At 38.5% G+C, this 22,784-nt stretch overlaps 1 protein-coding gene across 5 annotated transcripts in view; it reads right to left on the minus strand.

Moving 5' to 3' along the window:
• LOC124804588 overlaps window positions 1–22,784 on the minus strand; it is a 98,087-nt gene that overhangs the window by 38,643 nt on the left and 36,660 nt on the right. For all 5 annotated transcript variants that reach the window (XM_047264775.1, XM_047264773.1, XM_047264774.1 and 2 more), the window contains exon 5: window positions 2,367–2,662. In XM_047264775.1, coding sequence (XP_047120731.1) covers window positions 2,367–2,662 — 296 coding nt within the window. The remainder of the gene's footprint in view (window positions 1–2,366; window positions 2,663–22,784) is intronic.

A 22,784-nucleotide genomic window follows, 5' to 3' on the forward strand; every position in this document is an offset into this window, starting at 1 on the left:
GCAATTTTTGTGCCTGGAGGGCACTGACTGTTTCTAACAACAAGGTGCCATTTCGTAATCTGGAACAAGACTTTACAGGACCTGCAATTGCGTCGACACCTTTCTGAATAATGAAAGGGTTGACCGTGGAGAAGTCGTGACATTCGTCAGACCGAGAAACAACAAGAAACTGAGGCAACGATGGAAGGACTGTCTGTGGCTGAGACTCATTGAACTTACACTTGTGAGCTGACATAGTAGAAGATGAGGAAACCATTGCGAAAGTATCCCCCATGATTACCGGCATCTCCGATGGCGCGCTCCTTCCTTGTGGGGGCCCCCTCTGAGGGCACTCCCGCCTTAGGTGATTGTTCACACCTCAGGTCACACCTCCCGACAAACGGACGGAGGGACTAATCGGCACTTTCGGAAGGTATCAGCTCGGGTAATCACCCCTCCTTGGGCCTGGCCGTTACCAGGGGGTACGTACGTGTCCTACCTGTCTACCCAGGGCAGGGAATTACGCGTTACCCCATCACCGGCTACGCATGGAATTGCGTGGGTTGGCCTTCAGACACGCACAGGGAGGAAAAAAGAGAAAGGGAAAGGAAAGAAGAGAGGTCTCAAACGCCGCAGCGGAGAAAAGGGCAAAGAGAAGAGTTAAGGAAAAGAGAAGGACAAAGGAAGGACGAAGACTTGCAAGTGGAGAAAGCAAAGAATTTGTTACAGTTTCAAGCGTCCGACTCCGGACGTAGGCACGAACCATACTCCCAGAGGGGGAGAAAGGGAAGGAAAGAGGCGGAAGTGAGGGGGGGGGGGGGGCGAAGATGGGGGATGGGGAAGGATGTGGAAAGGGAAGGGGAGGTATGCAGCCCGGAAAGGAAGGAAGGAAGGCCACATTAGCTCGGGGTCCCGTGCTCGCCACGCACGTATCCACAAAAGATTTGTGGACCCCTGGGGGTAGTAGTACAAGGTCTGTAGCCTCAGCAAGTTACCGTACTAGAAGGATGTCTTCACATACAGGCAGGTTAACCAACTTTCCCAACCCATCTTGTACCTGCTGGATTTTGTCTTAAGTCTGCCATTGATGGGTGAACACGTCTGAATCCAAATTGTATTGTGTCATCCTTTATCCCTACAACAGTGATTCAGTGCAACGACACAGGACAAAGTCTTGCGAGTAATTCCTACAGGAACTTAATTGTGGATAGTGTTTAAGATTACACAGACAGCAAAACATTTTGAAGAATAGAAACACTTGAGAGGCTTCAGCAATGCTATAATGTTGTGAAGGGCACTGTTTCTTTACATTGAACAAACATGTTTCGAAGCCCACAGAAAGTGATTGGCTGATAGTTTGTCACAACCAGTCAATTGGCAGTTAATTTACCGTCCCTATTGTCAGTCCCATTATCTTCTACAGATATTTTTGAGACAGAGTAGAACAACACACAATAATTTAAAGGTCAAAGGTTTGTCATTATCCATCCGAATTACAAGCACTTTTTATAAACATCCTGAAAAATTTCACTACAGTAATTCCTCTACAGATAGAAACTGATGGGCAACAAAATAAATGCTGGAATATTTTAGGCTTCAAAACAATTGTGTCAGATTGATGATCATGAGATCAAAAGAAGCAATCCATCTAATAAATTTACTAAGAAGAGCAATAGTGGCTGCCGATGTGAAATAATTGTTTATGGACATTAAGCAAATTTCTTATCCAAATAAACAATTGGAAGAGCTGATATAAATTCCATTTTCAGAAAATATATCAGCCTGTACAGCTGATACACTATCACCACACACAATAGGAAGGAAGGTCATTAGAAACAAAAGTGCAAGTTTAGGCTGGAAAAGGATAGAGCACGAAATCAAATTTTGCATTTGCAATGGAACTATCCCAATATTTGCCTCAAATGATTTCAGGAAATTACAGAAAATCTAGAAGGTGCTGTGCTGAGTGTCCAGTGGCATGAACAATGCACATCTCAACAGTTACTTACTTTCCCTTCCTTTCCCTGGAAATGAGGAAACCATTCCACAGAATGTAACTCTTACAGCAAGTAACTCCCAAAGTGGAAGGAATGCTTAAGGCTAAAACGTTAGGTTTTAGAATAATATTCCTTACACAAGGTGATTAAAGAATGAATAATTCTAAGTTATTCACAATATTCTCTAACAGCAAGGTATACAAACTTGAGCACAAAGACAGCAGAAAAAAATTCGAATGACAAAAACTTTTCTAATTACTTTCGAACATTATCTTATCCTTGACAAGACGAGTACACACACACACACACACACACACACACACACACACACACACTATTCAACAGCTTACTATTTATATACAGAAGTTCACCGAAACATTTAATAATTACCTCGTTCAATTGCAATCCTTTCATAGCATGACAGATAGGAAAAAACATGCATAAGACAGTCATCGTTGAGGATATTGACCATACACAGAGACTCTTCTACATCTGTATCTTGCTGCAGTATGGGAGCTACTTTCTTGCTACCACCAGCACTAGCACTTTGTGATCCCCGCCATGGATCAAGGACTAATGTACCATCCGCTGCTTGATATGGTTGGTGCCAGCTGTCAGCAGGTGCCACATACAGTCTCTTGCCATTCAGTGTGATACCATGCAAGGTTTTACTCTTCATCATGGCTCTGTGAATATGTATACACAGATCTGATTTGGTACACAATGGACAGGTTCTAATCGAGTTTTATACAACAATAATAAATATTTATTATATAACAATAATAAATATTTATTAAGCAACAGCTACAATCACTACACTAGAGAAAAAGTACCTTCTCACTGACAAAGCAAGCTGGGATAATTTTAATTCCCCTTGTTTTGTCCTCTGCCTCCTTGAAATTCATTTGTTTCATTTTGACTTAATTAACATTAACTTATGTGAATATAATCTGCATTTTCATAATAGAGAAAGGTTGACCCTCAGTTTTAAAGATTATAACAACAGATCTAATTTTTTGCTTAGTTTTGAGTATGTATTTGATTTTCTAATTTATTTTGGTTATTCCGAGTTAGTAAGTTACATTATAGGGTGAATTTGACACACAAACAAGTATAAATTCTATACTTACAATAAACTTTTGGAAGACAAAATATTAATAATCTTAAAGTACCTATTTAGCTCTATTCAAAAACATGTTAGTAAAATTGGCTCTTCATTAATTCCAAAGAAATTAACAGTTTTGTTATATGTATTGTTTGCATAATTATATTTGTTAATTTCATGGTTTAAACAAATAATTCAGCCTAAACCTCAGAGCAGAAAAAACTGTTAAAAAGATGCAATTTTTCGATGTATTCATTTCATTGAGGAAGTTAAATTTTAATTGTAATTTCTGTAAATTTATCTTCAAACAATGTGCAGTTTCAGTACCAATTATTGTGATTATAAATAAGGGCCCCAATTTTTGGTCAGACAGTCGGTCCACGGCTGAGTTTCAGACAAGTGACCTGCGCTGGTTAGAACAAAAAACAACAATGCTTCAAATTAATTGTGGAATCAGTGTTGTATGGTATTCTGTCTTACAGCAGGTCTTGTCATGGGTTAAGCCTCTTCCACGTTTATCTGTCCATAGCCAGTCTTTTCATTTCTGAATATTTGCCTCCTTTGATATTGTCCAGCATTTTATATCTTCTTTTTCCTCTTCCCTTTTTCCCTCCACCATTCCTTCCTTCAATAAACTGCCCCTCCTCAAACAATGTCCAATCCAGTTCCGTTTTCTCTTTCTGACGACTTTCAGCATGTTTCTTCTCCAACTCTTCTTAACACTTCCTCATTCCTTACTCGGTCTTCCCATTTCACGTTTTCCATTCTTCTCCATATCCACAACTCTAGTGCCTCCAATCTTCTTTCATCTTCCTTCCTCAATGTCCAGGTCTATGCACCATATAGTGCAACACTCCAGATGTAACATTTGGCAAGTCTTTTCCTCAGATCTTTTTTAGTGGTCCACAAAGTAATTTCTGTTTCCTCTTGAATCCTTCTTTTGCAATTGCAATTCTTTTTCTAATATCTGTTGAGCAGTAAATATCATCCATTATTACACTTCCCAAGTAACTGAAGTTACTCACTTGATCTATTTCCTCTCCCCCTATTTTCATATGGCATTTTCTCTCCTTTCCTCCAATTACCATGCTTTCCGTTTTCTTCCTCTTCTTGATCTTCATTCCGTATTATTCTAATTTGGTGTTTAGACCATCTAACATTTGTTCCCTCTCTCTTGCACACTCTGCCATCACAATCATGTCTTCTGCAAATCTTATACACTCCACTGTCCGTCCCCCTATAAAAACTCCTCTCCTTCCATCAAAACTTTCACTAATAATTTCCTCCAGATATATATTAAAGAGTGTTGGTGATAAACAACAACCTTGTCTTACACCTCTTCCCAGTACAATTTCTTCACTCATCACACCACCTATTCTTACTCTTGCTCCCTGGTTCAAATGTAAATTTCTAATTAGCCATCCATCCCTCCAGTCAACTCCATGTTTCCTTAGGATTTCCATCAGTTTGTCCCATCTGACACAGTCAAAAGCCTCAAGATCAATGAACACAACATACACCTTCCATTTCTTCTCCATGTACCTCTCCCCTATCACTCCCAGTAGCCCAATGGCATCTCTAGTTCCCACTCCTCGCCTGAAACCAAATTATTCGTCACCACCTGCAACTTTATCTTTTTCTTCTATCCCAAAGTCGTCTTCACTTGGTTGGCTGTCTGCAGCGTATAGCCATCCTATATATTCTTTCCATCTTCTCATTATTTCTTGGGGTACACTCACCATTTTACCATCTGCTGCCTCTACTTCCTTTAGTCCAGTGTTGTTTCTCTTTTCCCTGAATGTCAAATCCATTGCTTCTTTGTACATCAAATCATTTTCCTTCTCTCTCTAATTTCTCTATCTTGGCACTTTTCTGTCAGCCATTTCTCCTTTGCTTTTTCTGTTTCCCTTCTTAATTCATTATTTAACCTCCTGCAGTTGTGCTTCCCATCTTCTGTATTTATATTTTTCCATTTCCTGCGATCATCCATCGTGGTTATCATATCTGCTGTTACCCATTCTTTCTTTACTTTTTTCCTTTCCTTGACTCCCAGTGTTTCCTTAGCTCCCTTTCTGATCCCATTTTTAAAACGATCACATCTTCCTTCTATGCACTCTCTCCTGTCCTTTCATCACGATTTCATTATATGCATTCTCGAATTTTTCACAATTGCCTTTGTCTTTCAGTTTCTCAAAGTTAATGTGCTCTTTCTTCTGTCCTTTCCAGGTTCTTTTCAATTTAACTAGAACCTCAGCTATTACTAATATATGATGTGAATAAATATCTGCCCCTGGATAGCTTTTGACACTCTTTAGGCAATTTCGGTGCCTTTGTTGTATCATTAAGTAATCAATTTGATATCTTTTGTTGTCAAATTGACATATCAAAGTTTACCGTCTTGTGGTTATCAAATAGATTATTCCCAACTACCATGAAATTTTCATTGCAGTATTCCAACAATCTTTATCCTCTCTTATTTCTTTCTCCCAGTCCAAATTTTTCCAGAGCTTTTCCTTCTGGTCCTTCGCCAACTACGGCATGCCAATCACCCATTATAACAATACATGCATTTCTTTTCTCTCTCTCTGCTAAGTTTCCTATAATCTCATTCTTCTATCTTTACATCTAAATGATTACTTGTTGGCATATAGACCTTGATGATAACTAAGTCTTTCTTTTTCCATTTCAGTCTCATCATCATTATTCTTCCACTAACATATTCAACCTTGATAACCTTGTCTTTCAGTCTTACCTATTAAAATTCCAATCCCATACATTCCATTTTTATCTTCACCTGAACAGCACAATCTGAAGTCGTCACTTTCTAGTTCTCCACAACCACCCCATCTCACCTCACACATTCCGAGTACATCCAATTTGTTTCTTGTCATTTCATGTTTGGCATGTTCTAATTTCCCTTCCTGGAGAAGGGTCAAAACATTCCAAGTCCCAATCCTCAATAAGTCTTCCTTTTCTCCTTCCTTCCTTTTCCATTTGCTCTAATCTCTAGAGTCCTCTTATTCCCCTCCCGGAGATCCGATTGAGAAGCTTTACCTCCCGAATATTGTACAGAGAGATCCATCCCATGAACATCTATGGAAGTAATTCCAGTGGTGGTTTCCCGCTGCCTTCCACTGTCCTCCACATCCTGTTGGCTCATTGACCCAGTTTCCCGCTGGGGTTGGTTACCCAACCTTCCACTGGGTTGCTCAGCTTAACGGGGCACCACATGTAGGTAGGATTGTGGAGAATTGAGGTGAGAAAGGCTAAGAGAACTCTTGTTGAGTTCTTGTATTCGCATCTCATCCCCATTTTTAGTCCAGAGTCTCAAGGTTGTAGCAGCGACTCCCGACAATTAGGCCGTGGGTAAAGCAAGGAGTGGCACTGTGTTTCCATACATACCTGATTATTCTTCAAGAACTGTGAACTTCGTGGTTAGGTTCCATTGCTCGTAGATGTTTAACAAGAAACTATTTTAGCTGTATGTGGAGTTTTGCCTGCAAACTATTACAGGGTGTATACGTGGACAAGGAAAAAAAATTCCCAGATTATACCTGGATATCCTGATTAAAAAATATACTTTTCCCAGGCGAAAATACACTTTTTGAGTGTTAGGTGACAGTAGGTTTTCCATTGATTTTCCCTCGGAACTGTAAAACTTCTCATTCCTTTGAATGGTTAATGTTTTATACACTAGCGGGGGAAGTTTTGGAAAGAATTTTGATAAAAAAAAAAGAGAAGCTTTGGAAAGACCTCTGATGAGTAGCAACATATACACTGCATATTTTTGTATTACCAAAGTACAAATTCGAATTGCACCAAACACAGCACGTTAATTTCCGGAGCATTGAAATCAAGATTGCAATGTCCTCTTGTAAGCCAATCATATCTCATTCCACGTGGTCTCGCCAGCCAATGACACCAGATATTCTGAGCAAAGGACACGCGTTATAGTCGGCCAATAGCAAGATCACTGTTACATAGCGCAAAACACAGAAAGAGGAAAAGTTAACAGTTCACTTTAATATAAATAGTATAGCTACAAGAAAAGCTAAGCTTTCATGTACAATATTGATCTCTAAGATTAATAAGCTACAAGAGAAGCTAAGCTTTCACATGTAATATCTATCTATTTTGCAAATGTCTGATCTTCTGTGCTCGAAATTCTTGTATGTAGCTGGTCCTCAAATGTTCAGTTTCAAAACACTCTGTGATTCAAGAAATTCATCCCACTTTCTCACATTTAACATAATTTACCTTGCATGAAAAGAAATTTACGTTGAAGGTAACGCTTTTCGAACCACCGTTCGGAATCCTATCCCGAGGCTGTTGGAAACACATTCGATTTAGCAGTTGCCAGAGAGCGCCAGAAAACAGGCATTATTGCAAATACACAGCTGCATTAGTGTAGGAAGCTCGCATGTTCGTGTGTACAAAACACTAAGAGAGCTTACATTATGCCACTAAACAGGACATCAGAGGATACTCCAAAAGCATCGGAATTTCGTAAACCATACTGAAATGCATAATTTGGCTTGCAGTGCACATTGACCTTTTTCCAGATTCACAATCAAGTAGGTCCCATCTGATATTAAGCTTTTCGGTGTGGTTTCCACGATGTAAATTTTCTTGGAGTACCAGTACTGTACTCTCTCATATTTGGTTCTTTATTATGGCATAATGCCATACACGGCAGAAGATGAAAACGTGCACTTGAAATTCATCGAACAGTTTGAACTAGTCAATGCTGTGGAACGAGACACTTCATTTCAAATAAATTGATTGTCTCTGCAGAAAGATTAATAAAGTCAAATTTCTTTGGCAAGCTGACAAAAATAACTTCACTGTTCTGCAAGGCGATTAATGCTTGACTGTTAATAATTTGGAAACCAAAATAAAATCGTAAAACAAACTAATAATATATTTTTGCCCTCCGTAATTATGTGAATGTATTATAATTCACTTCATAGCTTCCAGCCACAGAAATCTGTTTTGTTTTCATTTAACGTGGGAGCTGTAAACGAAGAGGAAACAGCACAATCACTTAACGCAAACAGGAGTCAGGGGAGACAAACTCCCTCCCACTAAAACTCAGACCTTTGCACCTGCGCATGCGGGAATCTGGCAGCTAGAGTGCGAGGAAAAAAATTTTCTCGTTGAGAAGGTACTGCTCATACGCAAGTCAACTGCGCATGTGCTTGAGCCCGCTGGCCAACTGGTCAAACGAACCTAATGTAAACAGTTGTGACGTCACGCTCATAGGAAACAGTTTGTTGTTACAAAGTATTACATAGTCTTCGCCTAAGGCCTTTGACATATTTTTCCTGTTCACAGACGCTTGTGAGGGCACGGTGTTTTATTGAAGTAAATGGCACATTTCCTTTGCCATTAATGTTTTATTTTTTTCCTCTCATTTATATTTTATTGCTGCAGTATCATTCTCTAGTAGCAGGACTCAGTAACGTTCTTTGCTAGAGAATCAATTCTTACCAGTCAAAGTTACAAAAATTTAACTGAAGGTAAAACAATGAAAAATTCCCAGGTTTTATACAACCTGTATTAATGAGGCTTATGGAAAGTTTAAACAATAGTACACTGGCCATACACACATAGCTTTGTATTATTAGGGGGTTGTGAACAGTGAAATTAAAGTATTGTAAAACGTAACTGTGCATCTGTTGGCTACATCATTTGAAGTAGTCAGTGCCGGAATCCACAACCCATTTTTCAGCCAGTGTAGCAACGCAGTACAAAGACACCGAGGACAATCAAATAACATGAACAAATGAAGAATTAAAAGCATGTGGAATCGCCACATCACTATCTACCAAAAAAGTTGAACTTTTAAGGAAATTAATGTTTAACATACTGTCAACAATGAAGTTGTCAAAGACAAAGCCATCACCAAAGTATTCATCTTTAAAGATTTACAGAAATCACACAAAACCAAAACCTAGATGACCTGGTAGGAATTTCAATCCTTCTCCTCCCACATACCAGTCCAGTGCTTTAATCACTGTTGTAAAAATTTGAGGCATGTCAATACACACATGAAAACAATACTATTTCTAGCTCTTAATAGGAATGAAGTACCAAACTGACTCCATTAGCAACACATACTTCTGCTAAAAGTATTCTTTAACGTATCACCACCAACATAGTATCTTTCTAACTAGGGTTATTTGCAATGTTGTGTTAAATGAGAGTTTCCGAAACAAATTTCAGAACAGGCTCTTCAACACATACCGACACTGTGATTTTGCCATCTAATAAATATGAATCCCAGGTTTCATTATGTACAAAAAGTATAATTACAACTAGGTAGAACAAATTGTGAACAATTTTCCAATGTACACAGAGATCCTTCTCAGACTGCTTGTCCAGTGACCAATTTCATTGATGGTTAAATGTCATGAAATCCGTAACAATGCAAAGTCAATAAGTACTGTATGATTACTGAATGACACATGCAAGTAATTCACCACACTGAGTTGGTTTCTGGGATATGTTGTCAACATTATCACAAATCTTTAGACTGTTTTATTAATAGCATTTTCCCCACAATTTCAAAAATGAAAGCTACATTCTACAAGTCTTGTGAAGCCGTGGGGTGGGGAATCATCTCACTAGAGGACGACTTCAACCAAAACTAACTACTCTGATATGCAGTGCAAAACTGATGGCCAATCTTACATAAAAAGTGACTTGCAATACCAATATACAGAGTGGTCTGTGCACCCCTCAGTTCACTGTTGTCTACCATTCAAAGTCCACTAAAAAAAAAAAGAAGGAAAAAGAAATCCCAACACCTGCAAAAGTCTGACAACAATTAGATTTCATAATGCTGCAATTAATTGAATGAAACCTGTGGGCCTACTGAAAATGGAGGCAATTATGCCTTGACATTAAGAAGATCCATTCAAACATTCACAAGAAGCACAGAAATGCCGGGCTAGTGTCTGGATTGACGATCTACAATGGTGATTCAAATGACATCTTTAAAAGTGCAATAAAATTAAGATGTACTGTTGATTTGGATGTTGACAGGAGTTATCCTTGTTTTTCGAAAAATGACTAACCGTTTGCTGTAGAGAGTTTTTGAAGGATAGCAATCTCATTACTGTAAACAAAATAGCCATTTTTTGGATATTAGTGTTGGTTCAGCACACTATATTGTCCATGATGCGTTGAGCTTCCATAGCAAGACTACAAAATGGGTGCCAAATCTGTTGAGAGTTGAATTGAAAGATCATTGTGTCAGTCCCTGCAAGGAACTTTCGCGTTGTTTGCAGGTGAAAGGTAATGGACTTCTGGACAGAGCTGTAACTGGACATGAAACGTGGGTTTTCTATCACAGGGTGTATATGTGGTCAAGGAAAAAAGTTCCCAGATTTTCCCGGTTAAACATACACTTTCTCCCAGGTGAAAACACACTTTTTCCATGTTAAGTGACAGTATATTTTCCCTGCAAAACTTATCATTTGAATGTTTATGGTTTTATACACGGGCATTGAATTTCCCGGCACTTTAGAAAACGAAACTCACTGAAAAAAAGACACATTTTGGAAATATCTTTGACGTGCAGCAACATGTACTCTGCATATTTTCGTATTACAAAAGTATACACTGGAATTCCACCAAACACTGTATGTTACTTTCCAAATCATTGAAATTCAGATTGCGATGCGCTTTTGTAAGCCAGTCACAGCTCATGTCACGTGATCTCACCAGCCGATGACAGCAGATATTCAGAGCACAGGACACGTGATGTAGTCAGCCAACAGCAACATCTCTTAAGTAGCACGAAAATACAAACAGGGAAAGTTAACAGTTTAAATTAATATACCTAGTGTTCATACAAGAAAATCAAAGCTTGGTCTCTAAGGTTAATATGCTGCAAGGAAAGCTAAGCTTTCGCATATAATGTTGATCTTTTTTGCGCATGTTACACTTATGATGTGTCATACAAATGCACCAGTAAAATTTCTAACAACGACAAATGTCTGATCTTCAGGGTTCAAAATTCTAAATGGCTCCTCATCAAAGAGGAGATTTTTAAATAAGAGTCAAACACTCAGAGTAGAGAAATTCATGGTACATTCTTGCACACAGTTCAACTTACGTAAAAGGATATTTACTTTGAAAGTAACACTTTTCAAACCACCATTCGCAATATTTTCCCACAACCTGTCAGAAATAGGTTAGTTTCAGCAGTTGCCAGAGAGCGCAGATAACAGGCGACACCACGCTTGTGCAACTACCATGACGTAGGAAGCCCGTATGTAGATACGTGTAGAACATATGTCATAAAAGAAAGACATCGAAGGATACTCCAAGAGCATTGGGATTTCATGAACAACATTTAAAATGCATACTTAAAGTGCACATTTGAATGTCCAGATTCCCAATGAAGTAGACCTCGACCTGGTATTAAGCTTTTCATTGTGGTTTTCAGAATGTAAATTTTCTTAGAGCACCAGTACTGTATTATATCATGTTTGGTTTTTTATTATGGCATAATGCCATACATGCCAGCAGATGAAAACGTGCACTTGAAATGCAGCGAACAGTTGGAACTAGCCAGTACTGTGGAATTACACATTTTATTTAAAATACATTGACTGCCTCTGCGGAAAAGGTTAATAAAACTCAAATTTCTTTAGCAAACAGACAAAAATAACTTCATCGTTCTGCAAGGTGATTAATGCTTGACTGTCAGGAAGGTGGAAATAAAATAAAATCTGAAACTAATAACATATTTTAGCCTTCCATAATTATGTGAATGTATTTTAATTCACTTGATAGCTCCCAGCCACAGATAATCGTTTTGTTTTCATCTGACATGAGAGTAAATGATGGACAAACAGCAAAATCACTAAATGTAAACACGGGGCACGTGGAGACTACCCACCGTAACTCAGACTGCTCTGGGCATCAGCCCCAGATCTACGATATTTGCTAACGGGGTCAATAATTTAAAAAAATTCTAATTTTCAAAAATATGTTCATCTTGTAGCGCACATATTTCTGAAAAGTCTGAAACATAAAACATACACGTTCAAGGAAATTTAAGGCATGTTGTTTGGTCTTGGTGTGCCAAAGTGCAGTGTCACGCCTATTTATACAGCATTCTTCTATCGCGCGTCACTGTATTTGCTCTGTGGTATTGAAACGTGTATATTTTGTAATGGATGCCATCAAACTATATTCAGGACAGTGGAAATTTAAATGTCCTGTGGTGCCTCTCCTGCTCCCAGTCAGCCGGTTTGACAGCCTGAACCTCTTAAAAATCTCACAATTAATAGCGAATGGGATTATTTGTAATCGGGAGAACAAGAACTCTTCAGAATATTTGCACTCTTTATTGCCTATTAGCTAATAACTTGCTGTTGTGTGACAAAATTAATATAGGATACATAAAACCAATAAGGACAAGAGGAAGTACACATTTCTCCAACCTTAGCTCCTAGTATTTTTTTTCTCTCTAATCTTGCTAGAGCTTTACATGGCGTGCTTTCCTTTCTGCGAAAGGATCTATTACCTCATCAAAGTTCGTCAAACGTTTTGCTACATGAAAAATCGAAATGTCGTTACCTAATACTGAAAAAGCTGTTAATACAAATAATACCCAAGGCTGGAGTGGTTTCTTGATCTGATTACGTCTATTTCGTCACTGTCTGCTAGATAAAACAAAATAGGCCTTTCTCCTATTGCAGCAATTTTGTAACACACACCAAATAAACAAGACTATTTTGGCACAAATGGTCATTTTTATAACACGACAGAATAGAATTCACGAAGTACCAATATCAAATGCCTATTAGCAGGGTGTATACGACCCAGGACAACTGGGAGACTTGGGAAAAACCTGGGAATTTTTTCATCTGGGAGAAAACAGGGAAAAACCCGGGAATTTTTTATAGTTCTTGGAATTTTCCATTGTTTTTGTTTTCAGTTAAATTTTTGTAATTTTGACTGGTAAGAACTGATACTCTAACTGCAGAATAACACTTCAACAATAAAACATGTTGTTGTTGTTGTTGTTGTGGTCTTCAGTCCTGAGACTGGTTTGATGCAGCTCTCCATGCTACTCTATCCTGTGCAAGCGTCTTCATCCCCCAGTACCTACTGCAACCTACATCCTTCTGAATCTGCTTAGTGTATTCATTTCTTGGTCTCCCCCTATGATTTTTACCCTCCACGCTGCCCTCCAATACTAAATTGGTGATCCCTTGATGCCTCAGAACATGTCCTACCAACCGATCCCTTCTTCTGGTCAAGTTGTGCCACAAACTCTTCTCCCCAATCCTATTCAATACTTCCTCATTAGTTATGTGATCTACCCATCTAATCTTCAGCATTCTTCTGTAGCACCACATTTCAAAAGCTTCTATTCTCTTCTTGTCCAAACTATTTACCGTCCATGTTTCACTTCCATACATGGCTACACTCCATACAAATACTTTCAGAAATAACTTCCTGACACTTAAATCTATACTCGATGTTAACAAATTTCTCTTCTTCAGAAACGCTTTCCTTGCCATTGCCAGCCTAAATTTTATATCCTCTCTACTTCGACCATCATCAGTTATTTTGCTCCCCAAATAGCAAAACTCATTTACTACTGTAAGTGTCTCATTTCCTAATCTAATACCCTCAGCATCACCCGACTGTGGCTTATTAAACTGATTGTTTGGTAATTTTCACATCTGTCAACACCTGCTTTCTTTGGGATTGGAATTATTATATTCTTCTTGAAGTCTGAGGGTATTTCACCTGTTTCATACATCTTTCTCCCCAGATGTTAGAGTTTTGTCAGGACTGGCTCTCCCAAGGCCATCAGTAGTTCCAATGGAATGTTGTCTACTCCAGGGGCCTTGTTTCGACTCAGGTCCTTCAGTGCTCCGTCAAACTCTTCACGCAGTATCGTATCTCCCATTTCATCTTCATCTACATCCTCTTCCATTTCCATAATATTGTCCTCAAGTGCATCGCCCTTGTGTAGACCCTCTATATACTCCTTCCACCTTTCTGCTTTCCCTTCTTTGCTTAGAACTGGGTTTCCATCTGAGCTCTTGATGTTCATACATGTGGTTCTCTTATCTCCAAAGGTCTCTCTAATTTTCCTGTAGGCAGTATCTATCTTACCCCTAGTGAGATAAGCCTCTACATCCTTACATTTGTCCTCTAGCCATCCCTGCTTAGCCATTTTGCACTTCCTGTTGATCTCATTTTTGAGACATTTGTATTCCTTTTTGCCTGCTTCATTTACTGCATTTTTATATTTTCTCCTTTCATCAATTAAATTCAATATTTCTTCTGTTACCCAAGGATTTCTACTAACCCTCTTCTTTTTACCTACTTGATCGTCTGCTGCCTTCACTACTTCATCCCTCAGAGCTACCCATTCTTCTTCTACTGTATTTATTTCCCCATTCCTTTCAATTGTTCCCTTATGCTCTCCCTGAAACTCTGTACAACCTCTGGTTCTTTCAGTTTATCCAGGTCCCATCTCCTTAAATTCCAACCTTTTTGCAGTTTCTTCAGTTTTAATCTACAGGTCATAACCAATAGATTGTGGTCAGAGTCCACATCTGCCCCTGGAAATGTCTTACAATTTAAAACCTGGTTCCTAAATCTCTGTCTTACCATTATATAATCTATCTGATACCTTTTAGTATCTCCAGGGTTCTTCCATGTATACAACCGTCTATCATGATTCTTAAACCAAGTGTTAGCTATGATTAAGTTGTGCTCTGTGCAAAGTTCTACCAGGCGGCTTCCTCTTTCATTTCTTAGCCCCAATCCATATTCACCTACTACGTTTCCTTCTCTCCCTTTTCCTACTGACGAATTCCAGTCACCCATGACTATTAAATTTTCATCTCCCTTCACTATCTGAATAATTTCTTTTATTTCATCATACATTTCTTCAATTTCTTCGTCATCTGCAGAGCTAGTTGGCATATAAAGTTGTACTACTGTAGTAGGTGTGGACTTCGCATCTATCTTGGCCACAATAATGCGTTCACTATGCTGTTTGTAGTAGCTTACCCGCATTCCTATTTTCCTATTCATTATTAAACCTACTCCTGCATTACCCCTATTTGACTGTGTTTATAACCCTGTAGTCACCTGACCAGAAGTCTTGTTCCTCCTGCCACCGAACTTCACTAATTCCCACAATATCTAACTTTAACCCATCTGTTTCCCTTTTTAAATTTTCTAACCTACCTGCCCGATTAAGGGATCTGACATTCCACGCTCCGATCCGTAGAATGCCAGTTTTCTTTCTCCTGATAACGACATCCTCTTGAGTAGTCCCCGCCCGGAGATCTGAATGGGGGACTATTTTACCTCCGGAATATTTTACCCAAGAGGACGCCATCATCATTTAATCATACAGTAAAGCTGCATGCCCTCGGGAAAAACTACGGCCTTAGTTTCCCCTAGATTTCAGCCGTTCGCAGTACTAGCACAGCAAGGCCATTTTGGTTAGTGTTGCAAGGCCAGATCAGTCAGTCATCCAGACTGTTGCCCCTGCAACTACTGAAAAGGCTGCTGCCCCTCTTCAGGAACCACACGTTTGTCTGGCCTCTCAACAGATACCCCTCCGTTGTGGTTGCACCTACGGTACGGCTATCTGTATCGCTGGGGCACGCAAGCCTCCCCACCAACGGCAAGGTCCATGGTCCATGAGGGGGGCAATAAAACAAAGAAGAGAAAAAACAAAAATAACAAATTGCAAAGGAAATGCGCCATATACGATGACGACACACAGTGCTCATGCAAGCAGGCGCCAACAGCAAAATGTGTAAAATGGTTTAGGAAGACTACGCAATGCTTCATAACAAATTGCCTCCAATGAGCGTGAAGTCACAACTGTTTATATTAGATTCATTTTAGCAGTTACAAGCAGGATCATGCGCATGTGTAGTTGAGTAGTATCTTCTCCCACTTCTGGCTACAGAAATGTGGCTGTGGGCTGTATAAGCAGTCGCAGCAAGCAGCTAGATGCTACTAGGAAAAATTTTACTGGAGCATCCCAGCTGTCAGATTCCTGCATGCGCAGCAGGCCCAGATCTTTGGGGGGGGGGGGGGGGGGGGGGGGGGAGGGGGGGAATTCTTATTCTTCTGGGGAAAAAACCTTGTTTCACAAAGCAACTAGCATTCAGTACACGTTCATCTAACGATTATTCCTGGTTTTGAAACACATTCCTGTCAGTTTTTGAACACATTCCGAGTTGATTTCTGAATGAATCTCAAGTTGATTTGTGAATGCACGCATAGTGTACCTGATGTCTGTCAGGGGAATCCTCGTCGCATGTAGAAACAAACTTTCCTACAGACAAAAAGGGGCTATTGAGCTGAGCGGAGTAAGGACGAATGGATGAATGCCAACCACTGTCTCTGTGGTTGATTCGGTCTGCGAATGAGGAGGTTGTTATAATTACTAGCAAAATCCATAGATTCAGACTACAGGAGCAGAAATAAATTAATAACAGGTAAAAAAGATTACATATTACCTTCTCCGTGTACCCAAGAAAACGAAATTTTGACAAAATTTTTGCCCAGATCACTATACTAGTAAGGGCCACTTGTACAGTCCCCGGCTAGCAGCCGCTCTAAGTTCTATTCTGGAATAAGCGCAGAAAACGCATTATACGAACATGTAACAATGCCTAACCAGATAATAATAGCGGGTTAACTAAACCGGTGATTCTGGCAGAGTTAGTGAAGTTAACCTGCGAATAAGCTTTGACACTGGCAGGAATAGTTACAGAATTAGTGATAACAAGACTGTTAGAACGAGGAAGGAGAAGAAACGAGGACATCACACAAATTATGGAACAATATGAAAATTCCAAGTTTTTATAAAATTTCGTACTACTACTTTTCGATCTCATGCTTGAGAAACTGAAGCGTATGAATGAAGTGTGAAACTATTTCCTACTGTAAAGCTTTTTGCTAGTAGTAGGCTTTACAGGCGTTTGATATTGGTACTTTGTGAATTATATTCTGTTACAAAAAAGATCGTTTGTGCCAAAACAATCTCGTTTATTTGGTGTGTGTTACAATTGTTGCAGTATTAGAAAGGCCAGTGACAAAATAGACGTAATCAGATCGGGAAACCATACCAGTCTTGGGTCCTATTTGTATTAACAGTTTTTCAGTATTATACAATGACATTTCGACTTTTCAGGTAGAAAATGTTTGATGAACTTTAACGAGGTAATAGATTCTTTCGCAGAGAGGAAGGCACGCCATGTAAGGCTGTAGCAAGATCAGAGAGAAAAAAATTCGAGGAGCTAAAGATTGAAGCAATGTGTAATGTCTTGCTTGTCTTATGTCTTTACTGGGTTTATGTATCCTTTATTTAATTTTATGTCACACAAAGTAGCAAGTTGTTAACTCTTACGCCAAAGAGGGCAAATTTTCTTAAGAGTCTTAAAAAAAAAAAAAAAAAAAAAGGGGGGGGGGGGCAGAATGACAAACCCACTGATTGTAAGCAGGAGAGGCACCACAGAACATTTTAATTTCCACTGTTATGAATATGGTTTAATGGCATCAATTACAAAAGATACACGTTTCAATAACACAGAGTAAAGTAGAGTGACGTGCGATAGAAGAATGCTGTGTGAGAAGGCGAGACACTGCACTTTGGCACACTTACACCCAAATAACGTGTTATTACATTTCCTCGAACACGTGTTTTATGTATCAGACTCTTCCGAAAGATGTGCACTACAAAATGAACATATTTTTGAAAATTCTATTTTTTTTTAGTTTTTAACGTCCTATCTCAAAGGCTCGAGGGAGTGGCGGGATATTGCCCCGGTTTGGAAATATCTTAGATCAAGGGCTGATGCGCAGAGCAGTCCGAGTTACAGTGGGGAAGTGGGTAGTCTCAACGTGACCCATGTTTACATTTATTGATTTTGCTGTTTCCTCTTCGTTTACTACTCTCACGTCAAATGAAAACAAAACAGATTTCTGTGGCCGGGAGTTATCAAGTGAATTAAAATACATACACATAATTACGGAAGGCTAAAATGTGTTGTTAGTAGCAGATTTTATTTTATTTCCACCTTTCTGACAGTCAAGCATTGACCTCAGTCCGTGGGTCCACATGCGTGGACTTCGTGGTTTTATTTCATAAAGCTTATGAACAGTTTCTATCGACTAAATACCTCTAGTACATATTTGTGGAAGCTTCGTAGTTTCACTCCATGCCACCGGATTGCACCACAATTTGCTTGCAGTGCCATCTGATGTTTTGAAGATTCGGGTCGGCAAAATTGCTACACACAGCACACACTCTGAAGGTAATTCAAAATAATACCTTATTCTATACACTAACTTTACTTTATTTTTTGCTTTACATATGTAAAAATAGTCACAAATGTGATTGATATGTTTTTTCCAAATTATCTCTTACTGCGAATACAGTAGACATCGAAAGTCGAATTACACGTATGTGTACTTCAGGTCTCAACCTCAAAGTTTTTCTGCTCACCTAATTCATTGTGAAGTTTTAGTTGTTATGGTATTGTGTGAAGAAATCCTCAATTATCCAACTGTTGTGGCAAAATATTATATAATGTTTACAATCTCTATTATTTAAACATCAAAAATTAATTTATGGCATTATTTTCAGTAATCAACGATGAAGATGTACTTCAGTTGCTGGAGGAGAGTGACTTCAGTTCACTTTCAGATGATGAGAGTCAACAGTTGTCAGATGAGGAGGCTATCCCCGAATCTACAGTCGCTACTGAACAAGCAGACATCAAAATAGAAGACCCTACACTTGGTTCGTTGCAGGACAGTGGACGTAAAAGTCAAGTTGAAATGGAAATGCTCAAAAATGGAAAACAAGGAACCAGGTGAATATAATTTCGAAGATATGATGGTGTGTTAAGGGATCCTGCTGAATACTTTTTCGAATGTTATGATAAGAATTTTTGGAATGTTGTTGCAGAACAAACAAATCTATATCAAAAAATGTGCAAAGTAATAGTAAGAATTTGAACACAAATAAGAACAAAACTCTTTCCTTTGTTGGCATTGAAATTCTAGTGGGTATGCTCAAGCTACCACAAGCCAAGATGTACTGGAGTAGGCTACTTGATCTGCCTCTCATCAGTGATACTCTAACTCGGGACAGATACTTCAAGTTACACAATCATTTACATTTTGTAGATAATTTACATGACCAAGATAGGAGTGACAAACTTTGGAAAGTGAGGTCTTTGATTAACATTTTCAGGAATAAGTGTCTCGCTTTTGCCACGATCTAAGCACCTATCAATTGATGAGCAGATGATTCTCTGGCAGATGTGCAATGAGAACTTATGTGCCATCGAAACCCAATCCTCTTGGGTTGAAAAACTTTATTTAGGCATCATCAGATGGTTTAGTTCTTGACTTCATAATACGTAGTGACAAAGGAACAGTGCCTGACACTGAATTAAAAGAAATAGGTTTAGGTGCAAGTGTAATTAAGCTGTTGACTGACAGTTCCAAACAATGGGCAGCATGTGATATATAGTGACGTTTTTACAGACATTAAGTCAATTGAGCTGCTCTTAAGCAACAACATATCAAACAGGTACTGTTAATGAAAAACAGAATTTCTGATGTGGCTTCAAAATTCAAAACTGATTGTGATCTAAACAGAAGTGAATGGGATGAATATGTGAGAGAAGACAAAAAGGTGTGTGCACTTAAATGGAAAGATAACAAGGCTGTCATTTTGGTATCATCTTGTGTAGGGAGTGAGTCGCAAGTTACTTGTAAGTGATGGTCAAAGGCGCAGAACGGAAGTATTGATGTACCACAACCAGCTATTGTGAAGAGTTACACTTTTAACATGGGTGGTATTGACCTATGTGACAGATTCTTGGCCTACTACAGGTCAAATACCAGAACAAGAAAATGGACTTTCAGACTATTTAACCATTTTATTGATTTAGCTATTATTAATTGCTGGATTATGTACAAAAGAACCTGTGCAAAAGAGGAAATACCAAAGTGTAACAGACTGTCCCTAATAAAATTCAGACAAGTTGGCCAATGTACTGATAAAGGGTTCTCATGTCAAAGGGTCCTCACAACTCTCCAAAGAAATAATCTTCGATGAACAGGACATCACTGACAGCTCAGGAGAAGATGAAGACAATAAACCTAAAAGAAGAAAAGTTGTTTCCATGCCAAGGAAGCCAACTCCATATGACCGGATTGATCATCTTCCCCAATACGTAGAGGCAAAGAATGCTTCTAAATGTCTTTTTGAAGAGTGCAAATCTTGCACAAGAACCTTGTGCAAGAAGTGCAATGTTTATTTGTGTGTGACTAAAAACAACTGTTTTTTAAAATTCCACCAACAAAAACTTTAACCTGTTTTTCAATGTATTATTTATTTACCAGTTAAGACCTGAAGTCCACATGTGTACCTAAAATATTTTGGACTGTACAAAAAATAAAAATACAAATAATGTAATCCTGAATGTAATTATGTGTAAGACTAATAAAAATAACACTGAAAACAATTTTCCTCACTTATTTTATCTTCACGACTCAAGAGGTTAATTGCCTTGCAGAACAGTGTTATTTTTGTCACTTTGCTAAAGAAATTTTCTTTTATTAATCTTTTCCGCTGAGGCAGACAATATATTTGAAAATAAGTGTTTAATTCCACACACTGTTCGTTGCATTTCAAGTGCATATTTTCAACTTCTAGCACATACGGCATTAGGCCATAATAAAGAACCAAACATGAGAAAACACAGTACTGGTACTCCAAGAAAATTTATATCCTTAAAACCACATTGAAAACTTAATATCAGGTCAATGCCTACTTCACTGGGTATCTGGACATACAAATGTGCACTTTAAATGTGCACATTTTAGTATGGGTCACGAAATTTCGATGCTCTTTGAGTATCATCTGATGTCTTGTTTCTTTTATGATATAATGTAAGATGTTTTAATGTTTTACACATACGAACATACGGGCTCCCTACGACATCGAAGCTGCACAAGTGTGGTGATGCCTGTTATCTGACCCTCTCTGACAACTGCAGAAACGAACCTATTTCTAACACGTTGCGGGAAAATATTCCAAACAGTGGTTTGAAAAGCCTTACCATCAAGTACCATTCTGGTAGTTACACCGGACCTATATGCGAAAGTGTGCGATGAATATCTTAAATCACAGAGTATTTCACTCTCATTTAAAAATAAATTCTTTGATGACGAGCCATTTAGAAGAATTTCAAGCCCGACCAATATTATATGTGGAAGCATTGTGTTTCATGTAGCAACACTATGTATATTAATTTAAACCATTAACTTTTTCTGTTTATGTGCTCACACTACTTAACAGTGATGTAACTACATCACGTGTTCTAAGCTCTGAATACCCACTTTCATCAGCTGGTGAGATCACGTGACATGAGCTATAACTGGCTTACAAAAGTGCATCGCAGTCTCGATTTCAATGCTTCGGAAAGTAACATGCGGTGTTTGGTGGAATTCACATTTATACTTTCGTAATACGAAAATATGCAGTGTACGTGTTGCTGCACATCAAAGATCTTTCCAAAACACATTTTTTCCCTGTGTTTAGATTTTGATAGCACCGGGAAATTCTATGTCCATGTATAAAACCATAATCATTCAAAGGACTGAAGTTATACAGTTTCGAGAGAAAATCTGTCATCAGTTAACAGGGAAAAAGTATGTTTTCATCCAGGAGAAAGTGTATTTTTAACCGGGAAATCCAATTTTTTTTCCTTGTTTGCGGATACACCATGATTAGGTCCACAACAAGCAAAAAGTTTTTTGTTAGAAAATTGTTTCACACTTCATTCATACGCACCAGTTTCTCAAGCACGAGATCGAAAAAGTAGTATTACGAAATTTTTATATAAATTTTGTATCTTCTTATTCTTACATAATTTATGCGATGTCCCCATTTCTTCTCCTTCCTCATTCTAACAAACAATCTTGTCATCACCAGTTCTGTAGCTATTCCTGCCTATGTCAAAATTTGTTCATCGATCAACTTCATTAACCCTACCAGAATCACAGGTTTAGTTATCCTGCGATTACTCTCTGGTTAGGCGTTGTTACATGTTCGTACAACATGTTTTCCGCGTTACTTCCAGAAAAGAACTTCAAGCGGCTGCTAGCCGGGGACTGTACAACTGGTCCTTATTAGAGTAGCGATCTGGCCAAAAATTTTCTGTCAAAATTTCATTCTCTTGAATACACTGAGAAGATAATATGTAATCTTTCTCACCTGTTATTCCTGTTAGTCGTTTATTTCCATTCTGGTAGTCTGAATCTATGGATTTCGCTAGTAATCATAACAACGCCGATCATTCGCAAACCTAATCAACCACATAATCAGACAGCGATTGGCATTCATCCGTTCGGCTTTACTCTGCTCAGCTTGTATAGCCCCGTCCCCTTTTGTCTGCAGAAAATTATTTCTAGATGAGATGAGGATTCTCCCAGAGACATCACATACACTATGCATGCATTCACAAATCAACTTATGATTCATTCAGAAATCAACTTAGATTGTGTTCAAAAATGTTAAAAACCAACAGGTATGCATTTTGAAATCATAAATAATTGACATACCAACGCGCACTGGATGCTAAGTGCTTTGTGAAACAAGTTTTTTTTCCCTC

Source organism: Schistocerca piceifrons, chromosome 7 (assembly GCF_021461385.2).
Source record: "Schistocerca piceifrons isolate TAMUIC-IGC-003096 chromosome 7, iqSchPice1.1, whole genome shotgun sequence".
Taxonomy (NCBI): Eukaryota; Metazoa; Arthropoda; class Insecta; order Orthoptera; family Acrididae; genus Schistocerca; species Schistocerca piceifrons.